At 47.5% G+C, this 26,705-nt stretch overlaps 3 protein-coding genes across 4 annotated transcripts; 1 reads left to right on the forward strand and 2 right to left on the reverse strand.

Moving 5' to 3' along the window:
* Positions 1 to 20: 20 nt before the first annotated feature.
* NDUFB2 (NADH:ubiquinone oxidoreductase subunit B2) lies at positions 21 to 1,377 on the reverse strand. Of its 2 annotated transcripts, XR_003990747.1 has the most exons (5): positions 1,193 to 1,377; positions 964 to 1,108; positions 791 to 885; positions 604 to 676; positions 21 to 106 (listed from the first exon to the last, which is right to left on the reverse strand). XR_003990747.1 is itself a non-coding variant. In XM_030480908.1 (4 exons), the coding sequence occupies exons 1-3, from the start codon at positions 1,345 to 1,347 to the stop codon at positions 811 to 813; spliced, it is 375 nt and encodes a 124-aa protein (XP_030336768.1). In that variant the 5' UTR covers positions 1,348 to 1,377; the 3' UTR covers positions 25 to 106; positions 791 to 810. The 2 variants fall into 2 exon arrangements, 1 of the variants encoding a protein (XP_030336768.1); XM_030480908.1 differs by lacking the exon at positions 604 to 676 and having other exon boundaries at positions 25 to 106.
* Positions 1,369 to 24,620, forward strand: LOC115605322 (trichohyalin-like). The gene is made up of 11 exons (XM_030479588.1): positions 1,369 to 1,383; positions 1,788 to 1,936; positions 3,287 to 3,467; positions 4,592 to 4,820; positions 5,405 to 5,973; positions 6,870 to 7,011; positions 8,295 to 8,536; positions 9,756 to 9,919; positions 10,562 to 10,811; positions 11,140 to 11,380; positions 19,114 to 24,620. The coding sequence occupies exons 1-10, from the start codon at positions 1,369 to 1,371 to the stop codon at positions 11,362 to 11,364; spliced, it is 2,166 nt and encodes a 721-aa protein (XP_030335448.1). The 3' UTR covers positions 11,365 to 11,380; positions 19,114 to 24,620.
* ADCK2 (aarF domain containing kinase 2) lies at positions 15,414 to 25,920 on the reverse strand. Its single transcript, XM_030480906.1, has 8 exons — positions 24,994 to 25,920; positions 24,139 to 24,285; positions 22,489 to 22,617; positions 21,750 to 21,845; positions 19,500 to 19,751; positions 17,987 to 18,115; positions 17,457 to 17,510; positions 15,414 to 16,273 (listed from the first exon to the last, which is right to left on the reverse strand). The coding sequence occupies exons 1-8, from the start codon at positions 25,918 to 25,920 to the stop codon at positions 16,130 to 16,132; spliced, it is 1,878 nt and encodes a 625-aa protein (XP_030336766.1). The 3' UTR covers positions 15,414 to 16,129.
* Between the last annotated feature and the right edge of the window lie 785 nt (positions 25,921 to 26,705).

Consider the following 26,705-nt stretch of genomic DNA (forward strand, 5'->3'; position numbering starts at 1 on the left):
AAACAAAGTACAAGTTAAGCTAGAGTTTGTTTATAGTTACTTTTATTGAAATAAGGACCCGAGGAGCCAAAGCTTTGGTGCCAGGGGCCTCTTTAGTTCCAGGGACCTGCAAGTAATAGAAGAGAATCCTGAGAACCTTCTCGCCCATCCTTTTCCCCACCGCTGAGAGCAGGGGAAGGACCCCTGAGTAGCACCCACGCTGCCTTCTGCATTAGTTGAAGCTCTTGGGTTTAGAGCCATGCTGTGACGCAGCAGCCTCAGAGAGAGGGCAATTAAAGAATATGAAACAAGCAAAAGCCTCAACCCTTTAACGGGACAAGTGCACACTTCTCTCTCTAGAAACTGAGAGAAGATCGGTCATGCTGGGTTTACAGAACAGCATGACGAAAATAAACTTTAACTGGCAGCAGTTAAGCTACACCTAAGTTGCTGCACTGCAGGCTTACATTGCTAGAACTGGACTGTCAGGACCAGAGCATTCAGGTACCCAAGAAAAGTGTGTGTGAAAGCAATAAACAGCGCCAACAGCTATCTGCATTCCGTACAGCAGATCTGGCACATTTACCTTTAGAAACGCACAAATAATTGCTGCAAGTCGGGTACCTGTAGCAGCGCCAAGAGAAGGCGCCCAGCAAGCGACACCTGGCGCCGTGCCCTGGCACCGAGAGCTCTGAAGCTAAGGAAAAGCACAACCCGGGCTGCGGCTGGACCGGTGACCGCGCTCATCGCTCCTTACGGCGAAGACCGGCCCAGCCGCGGCGCCCGGGGGCCTGTGCGGGAGGAGCCGTACCGGCGTGCTGCGGGGAGCGCCTATTCCGCGTCGTCCGGAGGGATCCCCAGCTCCTCGTCCGTCCAGGCCGAAGGGTCGGGGTAGGGGAAGTGTCCCTGGGGGAGAGGCACGCTCAGAGCCCGGCCGCAGCCACGGCCCCCCGCCACCCCCCGCCGCCGCCGCGCCGGCCTCACCAGCACCATGTCCGAGCTGTGCCAGAAGTGCCACAGGATCCAGAACCACATGAAGCCGCTGATGAGCTCGCTGCGGATCACCTGCGCCCGCGTCAGCTCCGGGAACTGCCGGTACCGCGGCTGGATGTGCACCTCGCCGCCAGCGCTGCAACAACCGCACCGCCGCTGCCGCCTCACTCCCGGCCCCGCCGGCACCCGCCCCGGCCCGCCCCCCGGCCCCGACACTCACTGCCGCCGCCCGACCGCGGCGCTCCGGGCCCGCAGCAGCCGCCCCGCCGACCGGCCCAGCGACGCCAGCGCCATGGCAGCTCCACCGCCCCCAATGTCACCCTGCGCCGGCCAACAACAGCCGCCGCGATTGGGCCGCCGCGCCGGCCGGCGCATACCAACTCCGGGCGCGGAGGGATGAACGGGCCGCGGGTAAGAGGGAGGCAGAGCTCACCGCTCCAGGCTGCGGTGCGGCACCGGGACACACGGTGGCACGAAGACATCCTCACGGAGACTTCTCCGCCACGCCGCGCCGCTCCCACCCCGCTGTGTCTGAGAAGGCAGCCCTGCCTCCCCGCCTCCCCCCGCACTTGGAAGCGGCAGGACGGCACCAACACACCGGCGGGGGGTGAGGGGGGAGTCCTTCGTGAGTTCTCTAAGTTGTTGTCGCTCACAGAGGGTGCAGAGGAGGGAGCGCGACGAGTGCTCGTTTCGGAGCGGGGGAAGAAGGCGATGCCGGCTGCTCGTCTTTAAGGACGGGGCTAAACAAATAACCTGCTACTCTTTTCCCCCCTACGGGGCCCGAGTGGTCCAGCCCACAGCGTCCGGTTGCGTAGCAACGGTGCTCGGGAGCGGCAGCGGCGGGAGCCGTGCGGGACGCGGCTGACCCGCCATGGCGGGGCCGGGCTCCTGAGGGAGCGCCTGGTGCGGAACCTCTTCCTGCCGGCGCCCTCTTCAGCGTGGTGGCGCTCTCCGGCGAGGCGAGGTGAGGCGGGACGAGGTGGGGTGGGGGGGCAGCTGTGGCGGGAGGGCGGCAGCCGCAGGGGGCGAGGCACGGGGGCCGCTACGGTAGCGGGGTGCAGGGGCGAGCTGTGGGGTGCCCGAGCACAGCAGCACCCAATAAAGAGCTGCACACCTGTCCCACATTAGCAAAGACCTGCTCGTGTGAAGGGGTCTTGTTCGCCCTCTTTGCTTTCTTCCCCACTTCCTTCCACCTTCCCTGTCTTTTTTCCCTGTCTTCCTAAACACAGTCCCCACTTTCTTCACTCTTCCTTGGCTTCAGATCCTGTCACTGACCTTGCAGCTCTTGCTTGCTCGGGGAGCCTGGACAGCTGCCTAAGCAGCAGGGTGCAAGAAGCAGCAATGCACACATGGCAACAGGCTGCCCAGAACCTGCTGCTTGAGAGCCAGGGGTGGATGGAGTTTGAGGAAGCCAACAGGGCTGATATGCCTGCATCCCCGCTCCTCTTTTCCCCCCTACCAGCCATTCTGCTGCCTGTCTCCAAGCCGTGCCTGGTCCTGAGAAACTGGTGTGTTTTCCAGGCTCAAAGCTCATTACTAAAATCAGTTAACTAAAAGGAGCAAGAATTATTAGGAAAGTAAAACTATTCTGATTCAAGAATCACAGGTCTAGTGCCTTCTTCGTGGCAGAATAAAATGATGATAGGATCTGAGATGGGCCAAAATGGATATCTACTATAGCTTTGTGTACACTTGAAATGACACATCATCTTTTGAACAACATATCTCATCATGATTGAAGAAACAGTGGTACATCTGTTACGTATCTAGCAGCTGAAAAGAAAGCAGGTGAAACACAAGGGTTCTTTTATCATATAGTTCTTATCTCCTTTCCAAGCTTGATTGCTTAAGATCCTAACAATTTGTGATGAGCTTACAGATAAAGAGTGTAGTACCACAAGATATGATGGAAGAATTAAAACAAAGATAGAAGTAATATGCTGGGAAGTAAATTTCAGTTTTATAGATAATAATCCTGTTTAAGGATTTAAGTGTTCAAATATCATGCTTATCTTCTGCTTCCATCTCCTTCCCCCCTCCAGGTAAGCTCCATGTCCATCTCACATGCCCAATGCTGTCACACAGCTAATAAAGATCCCTGTGGCTCTCTGCTGCCAACATGTCCAGTAACATAGTAAGTTCAAAATCTATAGACGGGTCACTGGAAAGGCAGAGGAGAAAAAAGCAAGGAGACAAGGACAATTATTGTGGGATGGGGAGGGTGTCCCATGGGCACATTTTTTGTTTTCATTGCAGCAAGTTGCAGGAATTCTGTTGCCAAGGACTTCACTAATTGTATTTTTGTTTTCCACAGCTTTCCTGTCTGTGCGTGGAACCCTGATTCCCTTTGTAGGCTCTCAGTATCCTCAGCAAAAAGGAGTTTTGTTGATTCATCAAAATCAGAGGCTTCCAGTTTCATGAGGGGGGCTCGTGTGTTGGCAAGGAGAGAAGCTGACGGCTATTACTACCTGGGCCACATTGCCCAGGAGGTGAAGGTAGCTATTTATTGGGAATGAGCTGTAAGAGGATCTGTGCATCTTTTTCCTGTTCTCCCCCTGCCTCACCAGCCCCATGCCCTTGCTGTGGGGTGGCTCTCCTGTCATACAGTGCACTTAGTAACCACTAGAGTCTCCCCACATCCTACTTTCATGTTTCCTGGTGATGACTGGCTCTTTACTGTGAGGAGTCCTGCAAGCAAAGGCAGCCTAGAAATCAATTCCTTTAGTAGTTATAATGAGCTGCTTTCCAGAAACAATCAAATCAAATCCCTTATCCCTGTTACTTGCTTCTGCCCAGTCTAGCAGCAAAGTCAATGAGCTAAACAGCATATCAGTAACCCAAAATGTCCTCCTCCTTACCGAACCAAGAGCTTTCCTCATTCTCTTCCAGCTGTGTTTCTGGGATTTGTGAGATGAGTTTGGATGCCAGACAATCCCCCCCGCAGGCTTTCTTTAAAAATCCAGTTTGTTCTGCAGTTCGCAGGGTAGTTAAATAAATAGTGATGCTGCTATAGATGAGGATGGCTGCAGGCTCCAGCATGGGGTGGAACAGATGGGGACAGCTAAAAGCACAAGTGGCATTAGCTGGAGTCTAATGCATTAGAGGAGCTGATGGCATTATTTGTGTGAGTGCACTCAGAGATCTGCAGAGGAGGCTGAGATTTCAGTAACATCTTCCTCACGCCCATTGCTGAAGGCTTAAATTAAAGCATTTAGGTTTATGATAGTTGTGATATTTTACTGATATTTTAACAGTAAAAAATATCATATTTTTGATTACTACATAACAAACTGCACCAGACACAGCAGTTTCTTTTGGCTATTCTTTCTGATGGAAGGTTTTCCTGGCAAAGTTCTGCCTTAGCGTGTTAATTGTGTTCTTACTATAACCCAAGTCCAAAATGAAAGGAAGAGAAAGGCTGCCAGCCCCTTGAGCCCCAGCCTTATAATCAAAGTCCAGCATGGACACGGTACAGTGAAAAATCTGGTAGAAGAGGAAATCTACATTTCCAGATTACGTTCCTCTTCCTGGGATTTCTGCCACTTCCCTCTTAGCACTTACGTTTGGCTGTTAATTGGCCCCAGATGCGTCTCACAAACAGCATGTTTTACTCTTGTAGGGCTCCAGGGAGCGCTTTTTAATTGAGTTTGACAAGAGCGGCGCTCCGAAAGGCAAGGCACAGCTTCGAACACAGGAAACCCCTCTCTACGATATTCTGCACTACGAAGACGCCAGGCGACAGCCTCTTGCTCCAGGAGACAGGGTCTTGGCGCCATGGGAGGCTGGAGCTGAACGTTTTGGCCCAGGCACTGTGCTAAAGGTTCTGGAGAACAAGGAAGCACGTTTAGGTATGGGGATTGGCTTTCTTAACAGTGCTAGACCTGCCAGGGTTGCTGGTCACTACAGAGAAAAGAGAATAGTCTCGATCACGGAGACTTCACCACCTGCTGCTTGGGTTCTCTTCATCATCTCTGTTTTTCCCTAGTTGTTGGCACTAAGCAGCCTGTTCTTTTTCAGTGCCAGAATTAATGCAGCTCCCAGAGTTAATCTTTGCTTTGTTCTGTGAGTGGAAACTTCCGAAACACCTGGGAGGGGCACGTCACATCCTCCCAACACAAGGAGAAAAATGTTCCAGGCCTTCATGAATGTTCACCTGATGATCTGTTAGTCTAGTTTCCAGCTTTTGCAGAGTATAACCCTGGCTCGCTGTGATGAGCAGGGATTTTGCTATCTGCTGTCACTTCATAGGAAGTTCAAAACAAGGTCAAATTTTAAACCTCTCAAGAAAAAAGTCATGGAAGTTGTCACAAACTTGTCTGAAACACAAGCTGTTGCTTTTATCTCCTGCCTTCTAAGAGAAAAAAGCACACAGGTTGACATACTTCTAATTTATTCTTTGCCTTTTTTTTTTTTCTCTTTTTAATATGCACAGCACACAACAGAAGGGGAGTGCTTGTGAATTTCTGGAATGGGCAGACTAAGGAGGTGTCTTCTGACCAAGCTCTGTGGATTCCTCTGCCCTTAAGTGAACGCATCACCCTAGAACTGCAGATGCCTTTAGCAGCCAGGCAGATGGTGGTAGATTCAAGCTTGGATTATCCATACATCGTGGCACCGGGTTATAGAGCCTCAGGCCATTACAGACAGGATCCCTCAGGCCTGCACTACTGGCCAAGGGGTCTGTGTTCAACTCAGCCATGTGTTAAGTGCAGTTGTAGGTGTACCTCACTTCCCCACTGCGGCCTTGCGGCCTGGGAATCTGCACAGCCTACGGGGTGCAAAGTGCAGCAAGAAGATGCCTTCCTCCCACGAACAAGCTTCACTAAAGAAGAGCTCAGCAATAAAATACAAGAGCAAATGTCCGAATTGAGGATTTCATCTTCAGAAAGTGTTTTCAGAGAGGAAGAGGAAATGGAAGATAAGGAATTGAAGACAGAAGATGTTCCAAGTGAAGATCAGCCTTGTTTGGAAGAGGACAGTGAGGTTATAGAACCTAAGAAGGTAAAAAATGTTTCACCCTGGCTCTTCTGTTAACATGTGGTTTGCTATTTGTGTAATGTCTGCTTTGTTACCTCAACTTTTCTGCTCTCGGTACCAGAAGATTGCTAGAGGTTTTAGGCTTGGCCCTTATGTATGTCATGCTAAAGAATGGAGAAACTGCGCACTGTGTTCCTGATGCTTTGGTTGGGGAAAGAGTTAGAAGCTGTTGTTATCACTGCCTGGAGCAGGCTCCTAGAATCTCTTCCATGGGTGTAGAATATGAGGAATAGTGCAGGTTTTTTACATCCTGCCTCTGCGTGAGGGAGGTAAAGGCAGGAAAAAGTGTCAGACAGAAGACTTTACACTGGGTAAGGGTTATTGTAAGGATTGTTCCATGCCAAGGCAGTCCCTAGCATAATTCTGTTAGGATGTATCTCCACACTGTTAGAGGTGTCACCTCTTCCAATGAAAGCGCACAAGAGACTTCTATGACCCGTGGTTGCTGATTTGGTGCTTGTGAATAGGGCATTGGGTGAGTCACTATGGAGGAGGCTGATGTGTACCAGCTACTGCCAAGCTTTTTTCCATGTCTGTGCAAGGGTTAGAATCCTCATTTCTGGCACCATAAATGTGACTGGCTTCATCCAGGGAACTCTTGCCTGATCTCTTTTGTAGTAGTTTAGGCCCTTCCAGGCAGAAGCACTGTGAGGTTTAGGTTATTTGAATATGCAGAGAGTGCCACAAAGTGATCAGAAGTTACTCTACTTCAGAGTTGTTTCTTTAGTAAAGAACTCGCCCAGAATTTTCTTTTACTTTCTGAAACTCCAGCTGCAACTGAAGATCTGTAAGTTGGTGAAACTAACCTGTTCTTTTGCACATCAGGTCTGGATTAGGATTGCATTTCTTGTTATTTCTAGAGTCCTCAGAAGGAGATGGCTCATTCTATGGTTGATACTGCTGTCAACACAGAGAGCTGGTTAATGGAGACAGTCCACAAGGAAGAAGCAGACAGCAGACAGCAGGATGCTGAAACTGGGGCTCATTTTAAACACAAACATGGTATTGAAATTGTAGCTCTTTTATCCAAACATAAGACTTGCCACACAGTGTCAGAGCTGCAGGCCATCATGTGTAAGATCTGTTGCCATAGCTCTTGGTGTTTCAAAACAAAATGCCATAATGCCATGCTCTGAGTACAGCCACTATAACATAGTAGCATTCTGTGTAGGTATTAATGGTGGTATGGCTTGAGAAGTTGTTCATCTTCTTCCCAAGGTGAAAGATTTTTCAGGTGGAAGTTGGGTGTTTTGGCTTTTACAGATATTGTAGTAGCAGCTTTTGGGTTTTCTTGACCTTTATCATAATGCTCACTATAAATATAAATATATGTAAATGTATGAATATAATTTATTATAAAATTTCCTTACTTTAAAAATGAATCTATATCATTAACTATAACTGCCCATAGCAGAAAGATTTCACCAGGTTTCACTGTTCTGCAGAACACTCCTTCTCTTATCTGTGCTGAAAATGATCACTGTGTAATGCCATTGTGTAAACTTTTGTTCCCTTACCATCCAAAAGGGGCTGGATCCTGATTTGAAACAAATTGTTACTGTTCCCATTTAAGCTAGTTTTGTGGCAATTGCAAGCATCTAAGTGAGGATTTTGAAAGCCTAAAGCTTTCTCTGTTACTGCTTTGCTCTGTGTCACTGCTGGTAGAAGAAGAAAGAACAGTGAAGCAGGAGTGCACATTTCCTCCCCGCTGGTGTTCCAGCGTCGTTCCATGCAACAGCTGTCACTCTGGTCCACGCTGGCTTTAGCAGAAAGGTGCAACCAGACGCCGCTCCTGTTCTCAGCTACCCAAAAGCTGTGTTAGCACAGTGCTATGCCCAAGCTAATTTCTTCTGTCTCTCAGCAGGATGGGTAGCTCAGGCTTTGCCTTGGCAAGGAATCTATAATTTTTGCTTGTCTCAGAGCACTGGCAGAAGCAGCTCATGTGTGTCTCTGAAATACCATGTAAACAATCCCTTAGCCTGAGTAGCTACTCAGTACAGTCAGTGATCTTGTGCTGCCAGGTAGAATACATGCTTGATTACAATGGCAAGCTTGATTTTTGAAAGCTAGGACCTGTTTTGTGGACACTAAAAAATAACCCACCTCCTCAGAGGAAAATGTTGGTACTAAGTTACTCCTTAACTCTATCCCAGCCAAAATCAGGACATAAGTTATCAAAGTCTTGCTTGAATATATTTTATATGAGAAGACTTTAAATAAAAAATATATTTATTTTTATAAGCTGCCTATAACCTCGTATGTCCCTGCCCTAATTTGTTTGAAAGGTCTTTTTGAGTCCAGAGTGGCAGAAGCTCCAATCCAGCATTCCCAAGGGAGCCCTTCCCTGGGAACCAGTGCTTTGGTTCCTTTCAGGCGCCAAAGCTTCTTTGACCGAGTGAATCAATCACTAGAGAAAGACAGCCTGACCATCAAGTCAGCTCTGCGTGCGCAGAGGCCACACAGCACCTCCAGTGTGCAGCCTGGGAGAGCCACAACTCTCAATCTGCTAAAAGACAAAAGCGTTACAGTAAGTATTTGGTCCAAACTAGATTTAGCTATTAGGATCAAGCGATTTGTTTATGTCATGTGAGAATATCATAGAATCATAGAATGGTTAGGGTTGGAAAGGACCTTAAGATCATCTAGTTCCAACCCTCTTTTGATCTCTTTCTCAAAGGTTTTGACTGTAACAAAAATTATGCCTATGTAGAATAATGACTATGCATAAATAGAAACATACAGTTTCCTTGGGAATGCTTGGGAATCAGCGTTGTACAGGAACAGGGCACTTCTGGTGGTTTTACTCAGCACTTTTGATAAAGTTTTTTATTTTAGATCTAATCTTTTCTAAATAAATCTTTCAGCCAGGTCTGCTAGATAGCAAAAGGATTATTCCTGTTTTGCAGATACTGAAAGTAAAAAAGAGAAAGTCTATGTAGTGGGCTGAATCATGTAGTCCATGGAGTGCGTGCATTTGAGAGAGGAAAATATTTTGTGGAAACTCTGTTCCAGCCCCAAACAGCTTTAGCCATGTAAATTGGAATCACGTCTGTGTTTTGGTGGTGTTCCCTTGCTCCTTCCCTCATAGAGGGCACTGTAGGTGTACAAAAGAAATAAATAGCTGTGAAAAGAAGCCCTTGTAGGTGCTCCTTCATCTCTTTACACAGCACAGTGCATTTTAAAATGCAAGTTAGGAACACTGCCCAGCTCTGAAATGCAGCTCCTACTGCAGTGAACACAGAGACTCCTTGACCCTGGGTGGAAATCTCAAGCAGGAAGTGAAGAGTTAGTACACCTGCAGAGAACTCCGGGAAGATTTTGTGTTTGGCCAGATGGAGGCAGATGTTTCTCTTTCTCATAAAATCTAATTAGGAATCTGTAATCTGATTTGTGGCCAGAACCTGCAGTTTCCATCCAATCCAGGAGCTGACACAAACATCGGGCAGTTTAAGCATTGGCTCAACACTGGAACAACCAGAACAGCACAACCTATTGACCTAAGAAGAGCTCTTAACACTGGATTTTCAGGCACCCCTTTGTTGGTTAAGCCTATTCTTTTGCACAGGCTTTAGCATCATACTCAGTGTTTTCATGGGTGGGAAGTGACACAACAGTATTTATGATCCAGCGTGGCTTCCAGAGCTCAGGAGTGACATTAGAAGTCTAAGCTGTTCTGGTTCATAGTTTGCATTGGGAAACTATACTGATGAGATTAAGAGGTTTGGTTTGATTTTTTTTCCTCTTAGAAATCAATCCTTAATGGTGCATCTCAGGAGAGGTGGAAGGAGATGGACTTCAACAGAGCCAAGATTGAGCACAAAAGATGGCAAGAGGAACAGAGGCAGCTGAAGAGGGAGCAGCAGCAAGAGGCAGATGGCATCCGACGCCAGCTGCGCAGGGACAGTCAGAGGTGACACCTAGGAGCTAAATGTTTTTGTAGTAAATGTGAGAAGGTTGGTGATGTCTACTCCCTGGTGCTCTCATTCCGTCTCTGAACATCACACACTGTGCCTCTTACAAGTCTCTGCAGAGGGGTCATGGTGCTTTAGTAACAGGAATAAAATTGCTGCTTGAGGTATAGGCGAGTGGGAACACAGGGCCTTCAGACTTCTTTCAAGGACAAGTTTCCTTCAACCTCATCCTCAGACCCAAAGTCCTTTTGCCTCCCAAATCCCTGTTCCTTGTCCCAGTTCACTTAAGCTCAGCAGATCCTCAGCCCCATCTCTTCTGTTGCCCCTGTGGCTCTACCACCAAGACACATAGCCATAGACACATAATCCAGTTGACTGGATTAGTCCTACAGCCCTGTCTGCACAACGCAGCCACACCAGGTTAGCAGATCTGCAGGTGAGCAGATGACAGCACCAGCCCATTTGGGGTTTTTGCCACTTCTGCTTATGACACAGGTTTAACCCTCATAACCTAACAAAGAGTCCTGGAATATTAACAGAGCACAGCTTGCCAGAACATCTGCCTTGTGCCTCATGCACTGTCTTACTCTTTTATTGCTCTTTCTTGCTGAGAAATTTGAGAGATTTTGTTTTGGAAACAGGCAGCGGTTGCGTCAGAGAACATTGCAAGAGCTGGAGAAATGGCTGGAGCAAGAAGACAGAGCTTTGCAGCACATGGCACTTCTCCAGGCTGCTAGGGCAGAGAGGAGCAGGAAGGAATCCTTCTTGCCAGAGGAGGAGAAGAGGAAGGCAAGTCAGAGGTTGCAGTTCTTAAAGACACAGCGTGTGCAGAGAGAGGAGCTGCAGGCAGAACGCAATGAAAGGAGCTTTGAACAAGAGAAGGAAAGGCTGGTAAGGGCAAGTCCAAAATGTTTTTCCTGTACTACCATGTTTACAGCAGTGGCACCATCCGGAGTATTTGTCTTTCACCTGTTTCATATCCAATATATCCAATATAATTTAGAGATAAATAAATGAAGGGTAACGGGTTTTTTCGACACATAAAGATGAAAGTTGGGAAGTAAAATTCTCCATATCTGCCACAGAAAGAGTCTTTCTGCATGCAAGGAATGAATTTCCATAGATTACACCCATTTCTGGCTTCTGCTGCTGATAATTGTGGATGAAATTCAGCGTGAAAGCTGGCTGTGCAATTGTAAATGTCTTTATTTTTATGTAGGATTTTCTCAGGAGCAGAGTGCAGTCACGGCAGGAAGTGCTGGAACAAGAGTCACGGGAGCAGGACAGGCAACAAAAAAAGCAGCAGGCTGCCAAAGGGAGAGTGTTCCAGAGCAGAGACCATTCACGCCAGAAGGTGGAGAAAGAAGGCCAAAAACTCTGCGACCTCCAGCAGTACCTCAGAGAACAGAATCTTTTGATGCTCCGGGCATCACTGCTGTCATAAGGAAGCTGCAGAGGGGGTAAGCAGGCCCTTGAGGCATTCACAGACCTGATCTGTATCTTGCAGCTGTGTGTCAGTGCTCGAGCCTGGGTGTTTGAATGCAGTTGTGACAAGTGAAATTGATATCTGGAAAGGTCTTTCATCTCCTTCTCATTGCAGCCAGAGTTCATTTTGATAGAATCATAGAACAGTTTGGGTTGGAAGGGACCTTCACACCTTTCTTTCTGGAATTACTGTTCTAGTCCACCTCTGTCAAACTGTTCTTAGGTCTTAAGCAACCCTTCTGACAGACCCAACTCTGCCACCAAGAGCTACCTTGGTACTTAATGAGACACAGTCATACTGCTGAGTTTCTGCCCCAAAGGCATCTTGAGGGGCCCAGCTCTTTCCACAGAGCTTCAAGGAGTTGGTGCCTGTAGAGCAAAGTTGTAGTCAGAGGCTGGTGACAGTGTCACGGGGCAATTCAGAGCGGAACAGCAGGGAACCCGGGAGGTACAAAAGTGATTCAAAGGGCACAAGACCTAGAGCCTGGTGGAGGGGCATCAGGTTGTAACTGCTTTCAAGAAGCAGATGACAGAGAAAGGAATTAGGTAAGTGAAGGCATGGGCAATAGATACAGTAGGAGGTGAACAACAAGAATGAAGATCAGGAGAAACACCCTGGGAACGAGTCCCTCACGTGAAGTGGTGGAAGCGCAGGCACAGGTTATGTCTTGCTAACACAAGCCTGTGGGGAAATGAAATACAGGCCTGAAAAGTTCCCTATTCTGCTACTGCATTCTGTGAACTTTCTGCCCTGCTGTGTTTCTTCCAGACCAGTGCCAGAAAAGCACATTTCTTTCAGGTCAAGGACCACATAAAATAGGAAGTGTAGTTAAGTGATAGTGTCATATGACTTGCCTTGCTATGTTAACATTATATGAAAAATGGGGAAGGGGAGCTGGACACCAGCTGGAAGCAAAACAAAACCAACCCTGCAGCAATGGAAATGTACGTGCTAAAATACAATGTAAATTATCCATTGTGGTTTCCATTATTAACAAGTGCCCCATTGCACATGAGTTGCAGAGATCTATAGAGAAGTCCCTATACCTGTGACAAAGTTCACAGAATCATAGAACGGTTTGGGTTGGAAGGGACCTCAAAGATCATCTAGTTCCAACCCCCTGCCATGGGCAGGGACACCTTCCACTAGAGCAGGTTGCTCAAGGCCCCATCCAGCCTGCCTTCAGGATTGTGCTACTTCCTGCCAAAACTGCTGTAGGGGGCAGGGCAGGGATTCAGGGACAGGTGAAGTGTTACAGAAAACCTGGTAAGACAACTTGGCACCCTCCAGCTTGGGCTTCAGGTAAGTGTAGATCTTCTACAGTCAGGGTTACGTACTGCTTGGAATACGCAGGCCACTCCCCTAGAGGAGGAATGACTTATAGAAGCCCAAAATGCAAAAACGAAAACGTTTTTTTGGTGACAAGCCGCCCTTTCCAGGCACCGTGATGTGAAAAATGTCTGTTCTCTGACATACCTGTCTGTGAAGAACCACCAAGCCCCACGCTGGGCTTGGCGGTCTGCTTTGCCTACAATCTTGCGTTCAGGCTGGCAGCCTCCAAAGCAGGTAATCCTATGTCAGAAAGATACTCAAGTATCTTTGCAGATAGGGCACCCCATCAGAATAAGCAGATCTTCTGTTGATAAATGAATTGGTAAACTGACAGTTAACAAATCATGTAAGAATCTCCAGCAGCCAGGAGGGCTATAAACATTCCCCATTCCAGCTATAGGGCAAAACTCAGTTACCACTTGAAGTCCACAATGCTGCTTGCTCTTGGCTCTTTGATTTTCTGAGTGTGTTACTGACTTTCCTTAGTGAGGCATGTGGTGTCAGCTGCTCCCCTGGTCCCCTCCCTTGAAAGGAAGCAGTAAGGCACGTCAAATGACAGTTCTCTGCAGCAGGAGAGGTTTTTAAACATGCTGTACTCTGGCAAGTGGAGGTGCCTTCTTTCACAGAGGGGAGGAGGAGGTTACGCTTGTCACATCCTGAAGTGCTGTCCCTCTTCCTCTTATCATCAGACGTACAGAATACAGCAGCTGCATCACAGAGAATTCTGTTGTCAGCCTTGGGTAGCCAGAGAGGTAACTGGTTTATTCACATGTATATTTAGGAAAGGAGAAGGGACACGGCAAAATTTGTTTGTTGGAACACTCAGAGCTCTATTGAAGGATGTTAATTTGCACAAAATTATGCTGAAATATATCTAATATTTGCAATACCTTGTTTTAAGTAATATCTAGAACAAAACTAGATACAAAATGTAGATGTTGTTGCCTGACATTTTGTGTGCACTTAGAAACATGTTTCACATTTTCTGGCACATCACTCAGCAAAAAGCGTAACTAGTAGGAAAACTCACCCCTTTTCCAGGGCCACAGCATCAGTGGCAACAGCAGTTTCTGAAAGAAAAAACTAAACTTGTGAAAGGGAGCTCCTTTGTAATTCTGCCAAACCTTTTGAATGACCAGCAGCTTCTTAGCGCTAAGGCTTAGACTGCATTCCTTGAGAGATAACTCAGCGGCTATGCCTTCAGCTTTCCCCAAAAAGGCAGTTAAAGTTAAGTCTCAGCCAGATGTTTACAAACTATTCTAAGGCCTTAATAGCTAAAAGGGGTATTTTTAACTTTAGGATCCATAAGATGTATGAACCGTCCTGAGATTTTTATTAAAAAAAGGGGAAAAAGGAAAGATGAACCTAAATATAAGGTGAAGGCTTAGGCATTTTATTTAAGGTCTGAAAAAATTATCATTTGCTGCATATATGGAAACTACACATGAGGCACAGTTTTGCATTTTACACATGGAATTCTGTCATTTGATGTGAGCTCTGTTCAGGCTCTGGAAAAGTTGGCTGAAATTTGCTTAGGAAGCAGATGGGTGGCTGTGCCCCCGACCTGCACACCTGATGGCCTCAGCCCAGGCTGCACGTGCTGCAGAGTGCTGTAGCCCGTCAAGCTAAGTGGAAGTGGGAGAGGGAAAGCTGGTGCTGGCAGCACATGGAGGCTTTCTTTAATGTAAAGTTTGGGGTCTCTTGCTTTTCTTCTTCTTTGAGGGGAGATTTAGATTAGATGTTGGGGAAAAAATTCTTCCCTGTGAGGGTGGTGAGGCACTGGCACGGGTTGCTCAGAGAAGCTGCAGCTGCCCCATCCCTGGCAGTGTTCAAGGCCAGGTTGGACACAGGGGCTTGGAGCAACCTGCTCTAGTGGAAGGTGTCCCTGCCCATGGCAGGGGGTTGGAACTGGATGAGCTTTAAGGTCCCTTCCAACCCAAACCATTCTGTGATTCTGTGTTTCTCCTTCGCACAAAATCATGCGCTAGTTAACAGTTGTACCTCAGTATGAGTTTAAGTCTATTAGACTTTCAGAAACAAACCTAAAACTTAGTCTCAAACTCTACTGCTGCTTTTATCCTTAAGCATTTAGAAGTGGAACATGTAATGATTAAAGGAAAATACATTAAATATAGTGAGCAGAATTTAAACTTTTTTCAGACTTCATTTATATGTATTAATCATTATTTTATAACCACCATAAAACCACAGATTGTCTGCTTTAAGTCCTTCTTTTGATTGCCTAACCATCTGAAAACAGACCACTGCAGAAACCCTGTGCTGCTACAATTTCACATACAGTGTATCTGGGAATCTATTTAGTATTACAGTATCTCAAATCGTTTGGAGACTGCGTTTCTCACTATTAAAATGCAGCCATAAAATAAGCTTAATGCTATTAAAATGACTGTAAAAGCCATGGTTTGCTGGCTTTATTTAAATTAAACATTCCCAATGTGTTTTCCACCCATTAGGAAAATGCTTGGACTCCTTGTTTTGCAAACTACTGGAAACAAAAGGCAAGAATTTGTATATTAGTTAAAGCTTTGAGTTGATCAGGGTGAGACTAGGGGAGCAGAGGGAGGGTGGTAGGAAGGAAGCACACAGAGAAAGAAAAAAGCCTTTTTTCAAGCTTAAAGAAAAACCCAAACACAAAACACTAAGACCAGTACAGATATTCCCAAAAGTTGTTTTTTTATTATGGAATTAGGTCTCCCACCTAAGCAAGTATTTTCTTTTGCTTTTTATTTGTATTGTGCTAGAGCGGTGGGGAGGGGGTGTCCAGTTGCCTGGTCTGTTTTTGTCATCCCAAATGCCTGAGAACAGACCACTCCCTGCAGGATCTCAGGATGCTTCTACAATAAAAGTAGAAGCAAAAAGTGCAAAAGACAAGAAGGTTTATTGGCTTTTTTTCAGCCTGACTGAATTGCTTAGGTGGTGGTGGAAGACCATTTCTCATACCACAGTGACAGGTAAGTCAGTATCATAACTTTACATATTTAACCTGATATATTTCAAAACAGACTGGATCGATGAACATCTTTTTAAAGACTTCCAGACAAGTCAGACTGCTTTTCTCATCAGGCTGCAGTGATCATGTGCACCTAAACTACATGATATGTCAGTTTAAAAATTACCAGAGCACATTAGCTCTTAGAAGTATGCGATGAGTCAGAAGTCTCCAATTGTGCAGTCTTCCTGGTTTCTGGAATTCTGATCATCTCAGCCTGGTGCTTGGCTGAAACAACTGAAGGCAACATTAATGGAGAGTAACCTCTGCGTGGCGTGTCCCCCAGATACACGACTTCTCACCATCAGCTTCTTTCTCAGCCAGCTCGCTGACGGCACAGGCACTAACCCTGCACAGCAGAAGGGCAGCAGCCACAGGAGTCTATTTGAGAACAGAAGCTGCAGTTTTGATGAGCAGTGGTTTAGCTGCCTCTAGAATGTCCAGTTCAGGATCCAGTGAACGACCAAGTCCTTCCAGGACCATGATGGCAAAGATGATGGAAGCAAAATTGCTCTCGAGCTTCACCTAGAATCACAAGAGACTAAATGGAGTTGGCAGACCTTACTTTCTCCTGAGCCCATTCCACAGAATTCTCTGGCTAAGCTGAGAGGGAAGGGAAGAGACTGGGAAGAGTTCATGCACACCTCAAGCTATACTGCAACTCCATCACTTGGAGTTTCAGAACTCAGTGAAATCCAGCAGCAGGCCCAAAAATCAGGTGACAGTTTCAGGTTAAATGCCCTAAGGGAACCCAGAAGTTTGTTTTTCAGCTCCAGAAGAGAACTGGGATTTTTTTTCTTCTGTACTGGAGCTTAGGAGTCCTCACCATTGCTCGTGTAGTTATAAGCTGCAGTATCCAATGTACTTGAACACATGCACATGTGTAAGGGGGAGCTCACCTTCTGAATGGCCACAGAAGAACCCCCCAGATCACAGAGGAAACCTCTACTCTGCATGTGACCAAACTATTCCCCCATTTCCAGCCAGGTACTGGGATTGTTTCAAGGCATACCGGGGCATTAAGAATTCATCAAGTTGAGAGGATTTGCTTTGTAGGGGCCTAAATTACATTTCATGTTATTATAAACCAGCTTAATGAGGCTTAATGAAAGAAACTTCTAACTAAGGAATGTTTAGGGGGACCCTTTACAGGCTGGGCAGCCACGTAGCTGACAACCTTCTCGCCTCCTCTAGTTCAGGCCACCATAGCTCTGTCGATTTCCAAAGTTGTTTGCAATTGGAAACATGTCCTCCAAATACCATCAGTTATAAGAAGGAATCTCTGTTCCATGAATAACTTCTCACTTTCAAGGTCTCTAACAAACCCATAAAATGGCCTAGTGCAGTTCCATAACCCCACCCCTCCAGAAAGAGATCCAGGGAAGAAAGTGTACAGTGATAGACAAAGGGAACATATATTAGATTTCATTTTCTGCTTGTAAGGGACTATAAAATAAAATAGGAAAAATATCACAGAAACATTCCTTTTAGTTAAATGTGGTATTAAGACAAACCCAAGAAATTGGTCTTGGTAGGGTGTGTATCAAGACCTGAGAAACAAATATGCCTGCAACACTTGGACGCATTCCTGCAGCTTGTTTCAGAGTTCACAGTCCCTCTCCTTGTCAGCCCTTCATGTTCATTTGAGTGTTCCTCCTGCCCCAAATGAACTGCCAGCTATTGAAGGCAGAAAGCAACGGGACCTCACCTTATGGGTCATCAACAGTTTGAAGACATTCGAGAGCAGATTTGCCACCTGAAGCTGGAACACAAAAGGAGAAGTTAACAACTGACCAAAAAAACTGTGGCCAAGAAGACTGAGTGACAGGCCGGATTCTTCCAAGCGTCAGCATTTGGTTCTGGTGGTGGGACAGGATTATTGGGCTGACAACAGCCACCATCAAGGTATGATCCCCCCACCCTGTCCAGGATAAGGAGTTCAGCTATGACTCGTGGTTCTGCTTACTTGCTAGCCCAGGAAGGCTGAGAACATCTGACCTCACAGCAGTGCACGACATGCATTAATTTGTCCAGTGCCACCACACTACATTCTCTGAAGCACCCAGGCTGGCCTCAGCTAACAGGATGCAAGCTGTAGCATTTGGCTCAGCAACTCCCCAAAGGGAACTGCAGATGTTGTTGGTAGTGCTGATGAGATGAGAGCTGGTCTTCCCCCATGGCTCATTCTGAAAGCCAAGTTGCACTGAATTACTGGTAAGCAAGGGTGGGTGCACTCACCTTTCCCAAGGCAATGGTGTTCCCCCGGACCTTGGTCACCAGTTCTGCCATCTCAGCTTTGAATCGCTCGATATCCTGGCATTGGTTAGCACGGGCATGATGAAGGATCAGTTCTGCCACTCTCTCCCCCTGTGAAACAAGTTGACAAGGTGAATCAGAACATGATCACTGGTGCCCACAGGGAGCTGGAAGGCCCCTGCTGCAAAGGTCCCTGGAGGAAGCATACTGCAGGGACAACTCCCAGGCCTAGGTTATCCCATTCCAGCAACGGAGACCCAATGAATCAACAGAAGAAGAAGCAAGAGCAGCAGAACTGGTCCAAAAGTCTTAGCTGGTATCTGGCAAAACCCTGTTTTATTTGTCTTGCAGGTCTTTCAGGGTAGAACACAACAAAGGTATCTCGCAGGCAGGCAGAAGTTTTAGGGGAGGGAAATAAAACCCACAGGACTGACATTTTCTTCTTGGCAGAGGAGATAATGGTGTAAAGAAGAGCATATATGAGCCTTCCTTATGGGCTAGGTCCAACCTTTCACTTGCAAACTGCAGAGAAGAGTGAACTGATTCTACACCAAGAGATGCTTGGTGAGAAAGGGAGCCATACCCAAGCTTCACTTGTGAGAGGCTTTATAGCTCTTCTTGGAAGACATGTCTGACAGCAGTGTACAGGGCCAGAGCCCCAGGTTTGGCAATGAGGTGGTGTAGCAGTTCTTCCACCTGTAGATCATGAATTACACCCAGCCTGAGCTATGAAAGACTTGCAATCAAATGTTTGCAGTCTTTGCTCAGTGACTGAGAAGTCTGGCAGTACAGGATGGACCCCAATCCATGGTTTAGCACTGACTCCTCAGTATGCTTCAGCAGGTTAAACTGACCAAGTTAAAAATGTGTCCCTCTTGAGATACCCTGGTGAGCCATCCAACTCACAGCTGAGGACCAACTACGTGCAAGTATGAACACAGATGCTTGTTCTCAGAACGAACAGGAGACATCAGCACTGGGTTCTCTAGTCAATCTGAGAGTGTATTTTAAATAAGTGGGAAGGAGGATAAAGTAGTTCCCCTTATACAAAGGGGCCTGGCAGAGGCCAGACCCTCCACCCCCACTGTTTTGCTTCCTCTTCTCTACAGATGCTGACACAACAACAAAATGTGTGTGAAAGACCAAGATGTTAATCTATTCCCTCCTCTTCTCTAACCAGGCAGATTTCTGCAACAGGCTCAAACACAAGTGGCTTACAGGCAGCCCTAACTTGCATCAGAAGCACTCCTGACCAGGGAAGTAGCAGCCAGTGCTTCCTGTTTCCTGGGCCACTAAAATCACTCCACTCTGGCAGCCTCGTTGCTGAGGCTGAACATCTTCTCCCTGCGTGCAGTATAGCTTCCACGCTACCAACTCTCCTCTCTCCTCTTAAGTATTGTGGAAATAAGGGAGAAAACTATCACTTTGGCCATGAGACTCTACTGCTGTCTCCCTTCCCCAGCCTCAGCTCCCAGCCCCATGACAGAAGCCTCACCTGGCCCTGGACCACAGCTGTGAAAACCGCCCTGAAGTTCCGCATGTCAGCACTCTGCAGCTCTGCCACGATCCCTGCGTCCAGCAGCACCAGGCAGAGCCGCCTCAGGGGCGGCTGCACTTCCACCACGAGTGTGTCACACAAGTCCACGATGGCTGCCTGCTCCTTGCAGCTGGTGCTGGCGTGGGCCGTGCCTTGAACCAGGATGTTCCCAGGGTGCAGGTCAGCATGGACAAAGTTGTCAACAAAGACCTAGAGGATGGGAAAGCCTTAGAGCCGCTCATTCCAACCAAACCTACCCACACCAAAACAGCAGGCCAACAGCAAAGGTTTGTTTCTGGTCTGTTCACCATCATAAAGTACATCACCCTGGGCAGCCGCCCAGTACTGGAGACAGCTGTGCTGAAATGGCATGGGTGCTACACTCAGGGAGTCAGCAGAGCTGTGTGAAGCCATCCTGTGTGTGTGCTAGAGGTCAGGTAGGACAGCCAGGAGTCCCAGCAGGGAAGAGTAGTGGTCTGTAGCAACTGACCCTGAACTGGAGGCACACTGGTGGGCCTTGGCAAAAAGCAATGCAGTAAGAATAGGCCATTTGCCATTCAGTAGCATGGGTTATAGCAAAGGGTTAAGTTTGTCTACTCCATGACAACAACCCACATTACAACTGTATTGAAAAGTAGGGAAAACAAGGTAAGAGGAAACAAATGTAGGTAGCATTTCTCTGCCTCTGCTAGCAGTTAGCACCAGAAAGGACTAGCAAGAGGGCAAGCACAAGACAGCACTTCCCCACTAACCCTCCTGGCCACCTGGGCCTGCAGGACTTCTTGCCCCAAGTAGGTTATCTTTGTATTTCATGGATTTCTCCTATGAATTTGTCCAATTGCCACATAAATAATTAGAACTGGGGCAGGGGGAGAAAATGGAAGAGGGGTTTTTTTAGGTGTTGTCTGAAAAAGTTACCTCTGATAGTTTTCTGTCCTCATTGTTCTGAGAAGCCATACACAATAGATCCATATTCACTCTCATGCACTCATGACTGCATAGATCTTTGTCAGAAGCTACTCATTTCTCTGCTTTCCAGAGTTAAAAGAGTCTGAATAATTTCACCAGTTCAGTATGGAAGCCATTCCACACCAGTAAAGATCCTGGCTCCCTTCCTCTGCTCTTCTTCTAGTTTTATTTACAGCCCTTGAAATGGAGGGTCCTGGACAGACTAGAACTGAGTATTCAAGAAACAGGTACTTGTTTTACTTACAGCCATAATGTTGTTTCTTTGCTCTTTAATTCTTTTCTACTCCTAAAATTGGGGGAGGTGTTGTTTTGCTCCTAACCATTGAATCTAATGTTAGCCTAGACCTATTCTAGTTCCACCACAGCTTTTACTACTCAGAAAAGCTATTTCAGAGTCTGTTGCACTACATGGAGCCAGAACTGCAGGCCTCACCATTGCCCTAGCATGATGTTGCAGTTAGCAACTGAATTTCATGTGACACTTACTGCCCACACACTCAGCACTATGAGGTTCTTTTGGAATTCTTCCCTGCCAGATCTTATGGCCCTTCACAAGACACTTGTGTCACCTTCTCAACACTCCCTTCCAGATCATTTGGAATTATTTCAACCACAGAAGAACTAGACAGCCAGAAGCTGAATCTGGCCAGGTTTGCCTTCTTCACTCCATATTTAGTTCTTCCTTGAAAAAAAAAAAGGCAGTTTTGGAGGAGGAGTCAATAAATGAAGAAACTACCTAGCCATTTTCCCTGTGAGTTGCATCCGTAAGTCTCTGCAGAGAGCATATTTGCTAATTACACTGCACTTTCTAGTACTTGGGCGATATGTGAACATCCATTTACTAATGGATTTGTGGGTTTCCTAAGCAATACACTGATCAAGTTGCATAGGATGACCCTTTTTCAAACAGATCACCTTTTTTCAGTCGAAGAAGCTCTGTGTCAAAGACCACAGTAGTGGTGTTCCTAGCCCAGGCTCTACTCAGACCTTGCACTGACATTACACATGAAGCACAGACCCTCCCTCTGCCAGTTCAGGAGCTGCAAAGGGCCCAAGTCCTGGGTTACTGCAAGATCCACAGGCTGGCTCTAAAAGGCACAGCTCTGGTCTAAGACCATGGGCAGATGGGTAGGAGATGTGAGAACAGATTCTCTCTTCAGCTCTATTGTCTCATTACCCCAACTGGATAGCTTTCTGCAGGAAAACAACCTTCGCTTCTAAACTCTGCCAAGTGCCTACCATCTTTAGCAGCATGTCCATGCCCATCTTTGCAAGTCTCTGCCTCAGCTCTGTGGCAATCTCCGCGTGCAGGTAGCGCGAAATAGGCTCACTCTCCTGAAATAAAGACAAGAGCTGGAGTCAAACACACCCTGCATCCCACCTTCAAGCACACATTTACCTTGGTGCTCACACTTGGGGGAAAGCAATAACAATGCCCTAGAGAGGCCCTGCTCAACAGAGGCTGTACTGAATGTGATGGAGAACACAGGTTTGCTCTTTGGAAAGAGGGTATGATACAGTCTGGGGCAGAAATACTCTTGCCAGGATCACATGCAGGAAAACTAAGGCTGAGAGCAGCTTTAGTCTGTGAGTCAAACATCCACAAGGAAAGTGAGGCAAGCATCAAAAAATTTCAGATTGCTGAGCTCCTTGCTTTGACCCATCACAGAGGAGAGCTGAAGCACGGTGTTGGTTTGCAAAGCACAGGCAAACACATGGTGGCTGGACACACCGCTGGTCTGCTTGGTTTCAGGCCAAGTGTTCACTTCTATATGGAGTTGTCTGCCACCTGTCTTCTGGGATACACTGCTCACAGAGTGGAAGAGACACTGAGGAAGGCCACAAATCTCTTAAAGCAAGGAAGAGAAAAGCATCCTTCTGCCTCTAATCGCCGTTTCTCAAAATACACCTCCCTGGCACATTCTCCCTTAAGGGCCTTCTCCCTGCTACCACCACTCCCAGACCCTGCGACTCTTACCTCAAATGTTTCCACTAGAACATCTGCTGTTACCAGAGGCCAAAGGGGAGTTGGAAACTTCACAAAATCGACATCTAGGAAATTTTGTCGGAAGCGCTCCAGATTTCTGGCTTCATAGCGTAAGTCAATCTCAAGGGAGAAAAAGAAAAAGCAGGCTGGAAATTAGATTCAATTAGAATTAGATCTTCCAGATCCTGTATGAGGATATGACTGTATGGTGCAATATTCAATATCAACAAAAGTATCAGAAAACCAAAGAGAGTGGTGTTTCTTATATGCTTCCAGCTTTCCTGATGGAAGAGTTGGAGTAAAAGACTGGGTAATGGATGGTACACAACTCAGCACCTTCAAAATACGGGTGACTTACTTATATAGGCCTGATGTCTCAGAAAAGGCCGGGACTGCATTATTTTCAGGGATAAGACATATCATGAATGAGAGTTCACTGTCCAACTAGCAAGGCAAGCAGACAAGGTAGAAGAACTGCAGCCCTAACCTTGCTTTACAGATAGGCAGCCACAGTAGGAAGAATTTAATGTAACACATACAAAATAATCCACTGTGCAAAGTCCTGGCCCTAGCTCTTCAGTGATCCAGTGCCTTGACACAAGGCATCTCTCCTGCCCACCTCTGCAGCTCAAGGAGGCAGGATAACTTTGCCTCACGTCCCTCATCTGGCAAAGGGAAATATCTGAGGAACACTTCTTGGCCTTTCAAAGAGAAAGGAAAGGAAAGTACAAGTGTATCAGATGCTCTCCTAATCCTCAGCCTTCAGGACATCCACCAAAAGCTTTGCTGGACAAAACTGGTGCTAGTGACTTGAGCCACATCTGAACACAGTCAACAGTTTACAGCACGGATGTACTGTGTAGATTTTTTTGCAATAGTGGAAAAGAATTAAGGCTTTCAAAGGCTTGTACAGACTTCAGACTCTGCAATCTAGACACAAAAATGAAATCAGCAGATAATAGTTCATTTTAATAGAAACATAAGCCTAACTGAGCCTGTAGTGATATCTTTGTAAGTTTGGTAGTAATGACATGTCAGGACTGTGTCCTTAGAAGACATTAGTGAATCAGGACGTTTTCAGATCTATTTGCAAAGCTTAACTTTACCAATATTATGAGTCTGATGCCAGCACAATATAGAATGTATTATTAACTTAAGTGAAAATATATTAGTTACGCCAATATGTATCTCAGCGCTAACAAACATGACCGGTGAGTATAGACTGCAAACATCTGTGTGGGGTTAAAGAGAAAAAACACATCTGAACACTTGCTTGGAGAAATTCTTTTCCTTAGGAGAGGTCTTTACCAGCGTTTGTTTCAGAAGGCTGCAAAAAGACTTGCGACTATGGCTTAGCTGCCTGTTCAGGCTCTTCACTAGAGAACATACTCAAAGCCTAAAAAAGATTCTTAAACCTGATAAAGACTGTTAATTTTTTCATTGCTTTTTTACTCTGTGAGCATATAAGCTTTCTTACAGTAACATTATGTGACTGATTAGAATAAAGAACATAACTAAAAAACAAGCAAGCCTTCACCTAATCCTTTAAAACAGGGCCGTATGAACAGAGCCAGAGCCAGCCACTAGCAAGACCAAAGGCGGTTTTGTTTCAGTACGTGGGGACCGTGGCACGGCACCCACCTGCTGAATCATAAGCTTCTCAAACTCCTCCACAATCTCTGTCAAACTGAGCCACTTGAATCCAGGGAGAAGTCCAATGATGTGGCTACCAAGCTTCATGAGAAACAGATCCATCTGGACTTGGTGGACCAGCCCAGGGTGCAGGACCTGCATAAGAACCAACAGTGGCAAGATCAACTCCCCAGACACTCCACATCAATAGACTCAAGCGATACATTCCAAATACATAGAACCCAGGCTGCTGGACTGGGGGCTAACGAAGCTTCCCCAGCTAATCCTCAGAAGAATTCATATTTTGCCAGGGATTAAGTTGTAAAGAAACATTTTATAATTGTCAAATGGAATATATCTCTGCTACAGTCTCATCCTGTGCCATTTTCCACTGCTTTCACACTCCCACTCGTTCCCTGCCATGCAGTACTGACTAGTATTTGGAGCAGCTCAAATGTAAGATTTCTTTAAATAAACTTTGCTGGAAAGAACTTAGCTGTTCCAGATTTCTTCATGTGAGCAGAGGAGGGGTTTCCTTGTCTGGAAGGTGAAACCAAGCTTAATGTTCATTCTTTTAATGTAAACTGAGCCCTTGTAAGTATGTGTGGCATCCACATGCCACATCAAATGGTGCCATAGGCAGTATGTGTCCTCAAGCGCTCCAGGCTGGGAAGAGCTGGAGCCACTGCAAGTCTGGATTGCAGCTGGCTAGAATAAAAACACCAAGACACTGAGGGAGATGAGCATCACTTCTCACTCCACCTGGCCTCAGCCAGCTGCTCATCTCCATGGAAATTAAAACCTGATCAACCTCATCCAGCATGCTCCATTTTCACATATCTACCAGTCATGTGTATGACTTACTTTAATGGCTACAGGCGTGAGATGTTTGGCTGATGAAGCATATGCATTCAGGAGCGGTTTGGCCATCTGCTCCATACGGGACATCCCACTCTCAGGACTTCTCCGGGAGCAGTCTGCTGGGCTGAGCTCATCCCTGCTCCTCTCATCCCACATCTGCTCACTCTTCCTCTTCCTCAGCCACCTGAGGAGGCCTCTAAAGCCTGACGCTTCCCACGCTTCAAAAGCAGTCCTGAACTCCAAGTGTTGCGCTAGCTCCTTGGCCTGGGAGCCGGCGATAGCCGTGAGGTCAGCATAGGCTTTATACACCTGGGCGACACAGCCCGAGCCGACCGGCTCCTGGCTTTGGAACTTGAGGATGCCCATCCAGTCCTCGCCAAAGGCCTTCCTTAGGAGCTCATCAGTGTGGCCCCACGGGTGTGGGCTCACCTCGACGTGCAGCTTAGAGAACTCATCGCAGAAGGCCTCGGAAAAGAGGTCCCTCCGCGTGCTGGCCCACTGGCCCAGCTTCACGCAGGTGGGGCCGGCAGCCTCGGCCGTCCTCCGCAGCAGCCGCAGCCACAGGGCGCCCAGGCCGGGCCACAGGCGGCTCAGCGGGTAGAGCAGCAGCAGGGGGCCGAACCGCAGCAGCAACGCGCAGGCCCGCAGACCCATCCGGAGCACCAGACCCAACCGCCGCAGCAGCACCCGGGGCGGCCGCTCCGGGCCGCGCTCCCCCACCCACACCGGCCCCCGCTGCCCCGGCCTATCCTTCCAGCCGGTTCCCGCGGGCACAGCCAAGGCCACCGCGACCCAGCGCCGGGTACGCAGCCCGCCGCGCCCCACGGCCGCCCAACCGGGCAGCGCTCCCCTGGCCACAGCGGCCCGCCCGAGGAGGGGGCGCGGGAGCGGCAGCAGCAGCAGCAGCCGCACGGCGCCACCAGCCACCATCGCCCGCCACCGGTAACGGCCGCCCGGGGACGGCGGCGCGGACGGACGGAGTGGCCAGCCAATCAGAGCCGGCGGGCCAAAACGGCCCGCCCCTTAAAGGGACAGGAGGGAGAGCGTTGAGGTAAGGTGAGGTGACTCTTCCCGCCTCAGACATGGCGGCTGAGCACTGTCTTGAGCTTGGCTGAGCTGTAGCCTTCCGAGCGGGAGCGTCCCCTCAGGCTTTACTAGGGAAGGATGAGATGCCCCTTCCCTCTTGTCACCCGGTGACATAAGTTGAGGCAGAGCCTTCATCTCTCCATCTGTTTTGATGGTTGAGGTGGGCCCTTGTTGTGTGGTGGATCAACCTACACAGGGGGCTGACATCTATTAATGAACGAGTCAGTTCATCAATGGGCAACGGGAGTATCTGAGAGGCCGTGATGGCATATCACTACCAGTAAAAAAAATTAAAGCAAAAGCCTGCTGAGGTGGTGATGGTTGTTCAGCTGAGCTAATGAGTTGTTTCATCTTCACGGCTTGCTCTGAGCCTTAGGCTTCCTGCCCCACAGAAGGGCTGCTGGGTCTCCTGCTCATTCCCAAGTCGTCTGGCAATGTACTAACCTCTCATAATCACACATACCTGGCACAAATTGCAACTAAAGCACCCGCTGCTGAGGATGCAGATGGTGACATCATTTTGGAAGCTTTTGTGTGTGACTACAACCCATCTGAAAGTGTATTTTAGGGGACAGCCACCGCAAAGGCGATGCTGACATTCACGTCTGTTCAGGAAAGTTGCTGTCTTG

The sequence above is a fragment of the Strigops habroptila genome, chromosome 3 (genome assembly GCF_004027225.2).
Source record: "Strigops habroptila isolate Jane chromosome 3, bStrHab1.2.pri, whole genome shotgun sequence".
Lineage (NCBI taxonomy): Eukaryota > Metazoa > Chordata > Aves > Psittaciformes > Psittacidae > Strigops > Strigops habroptila.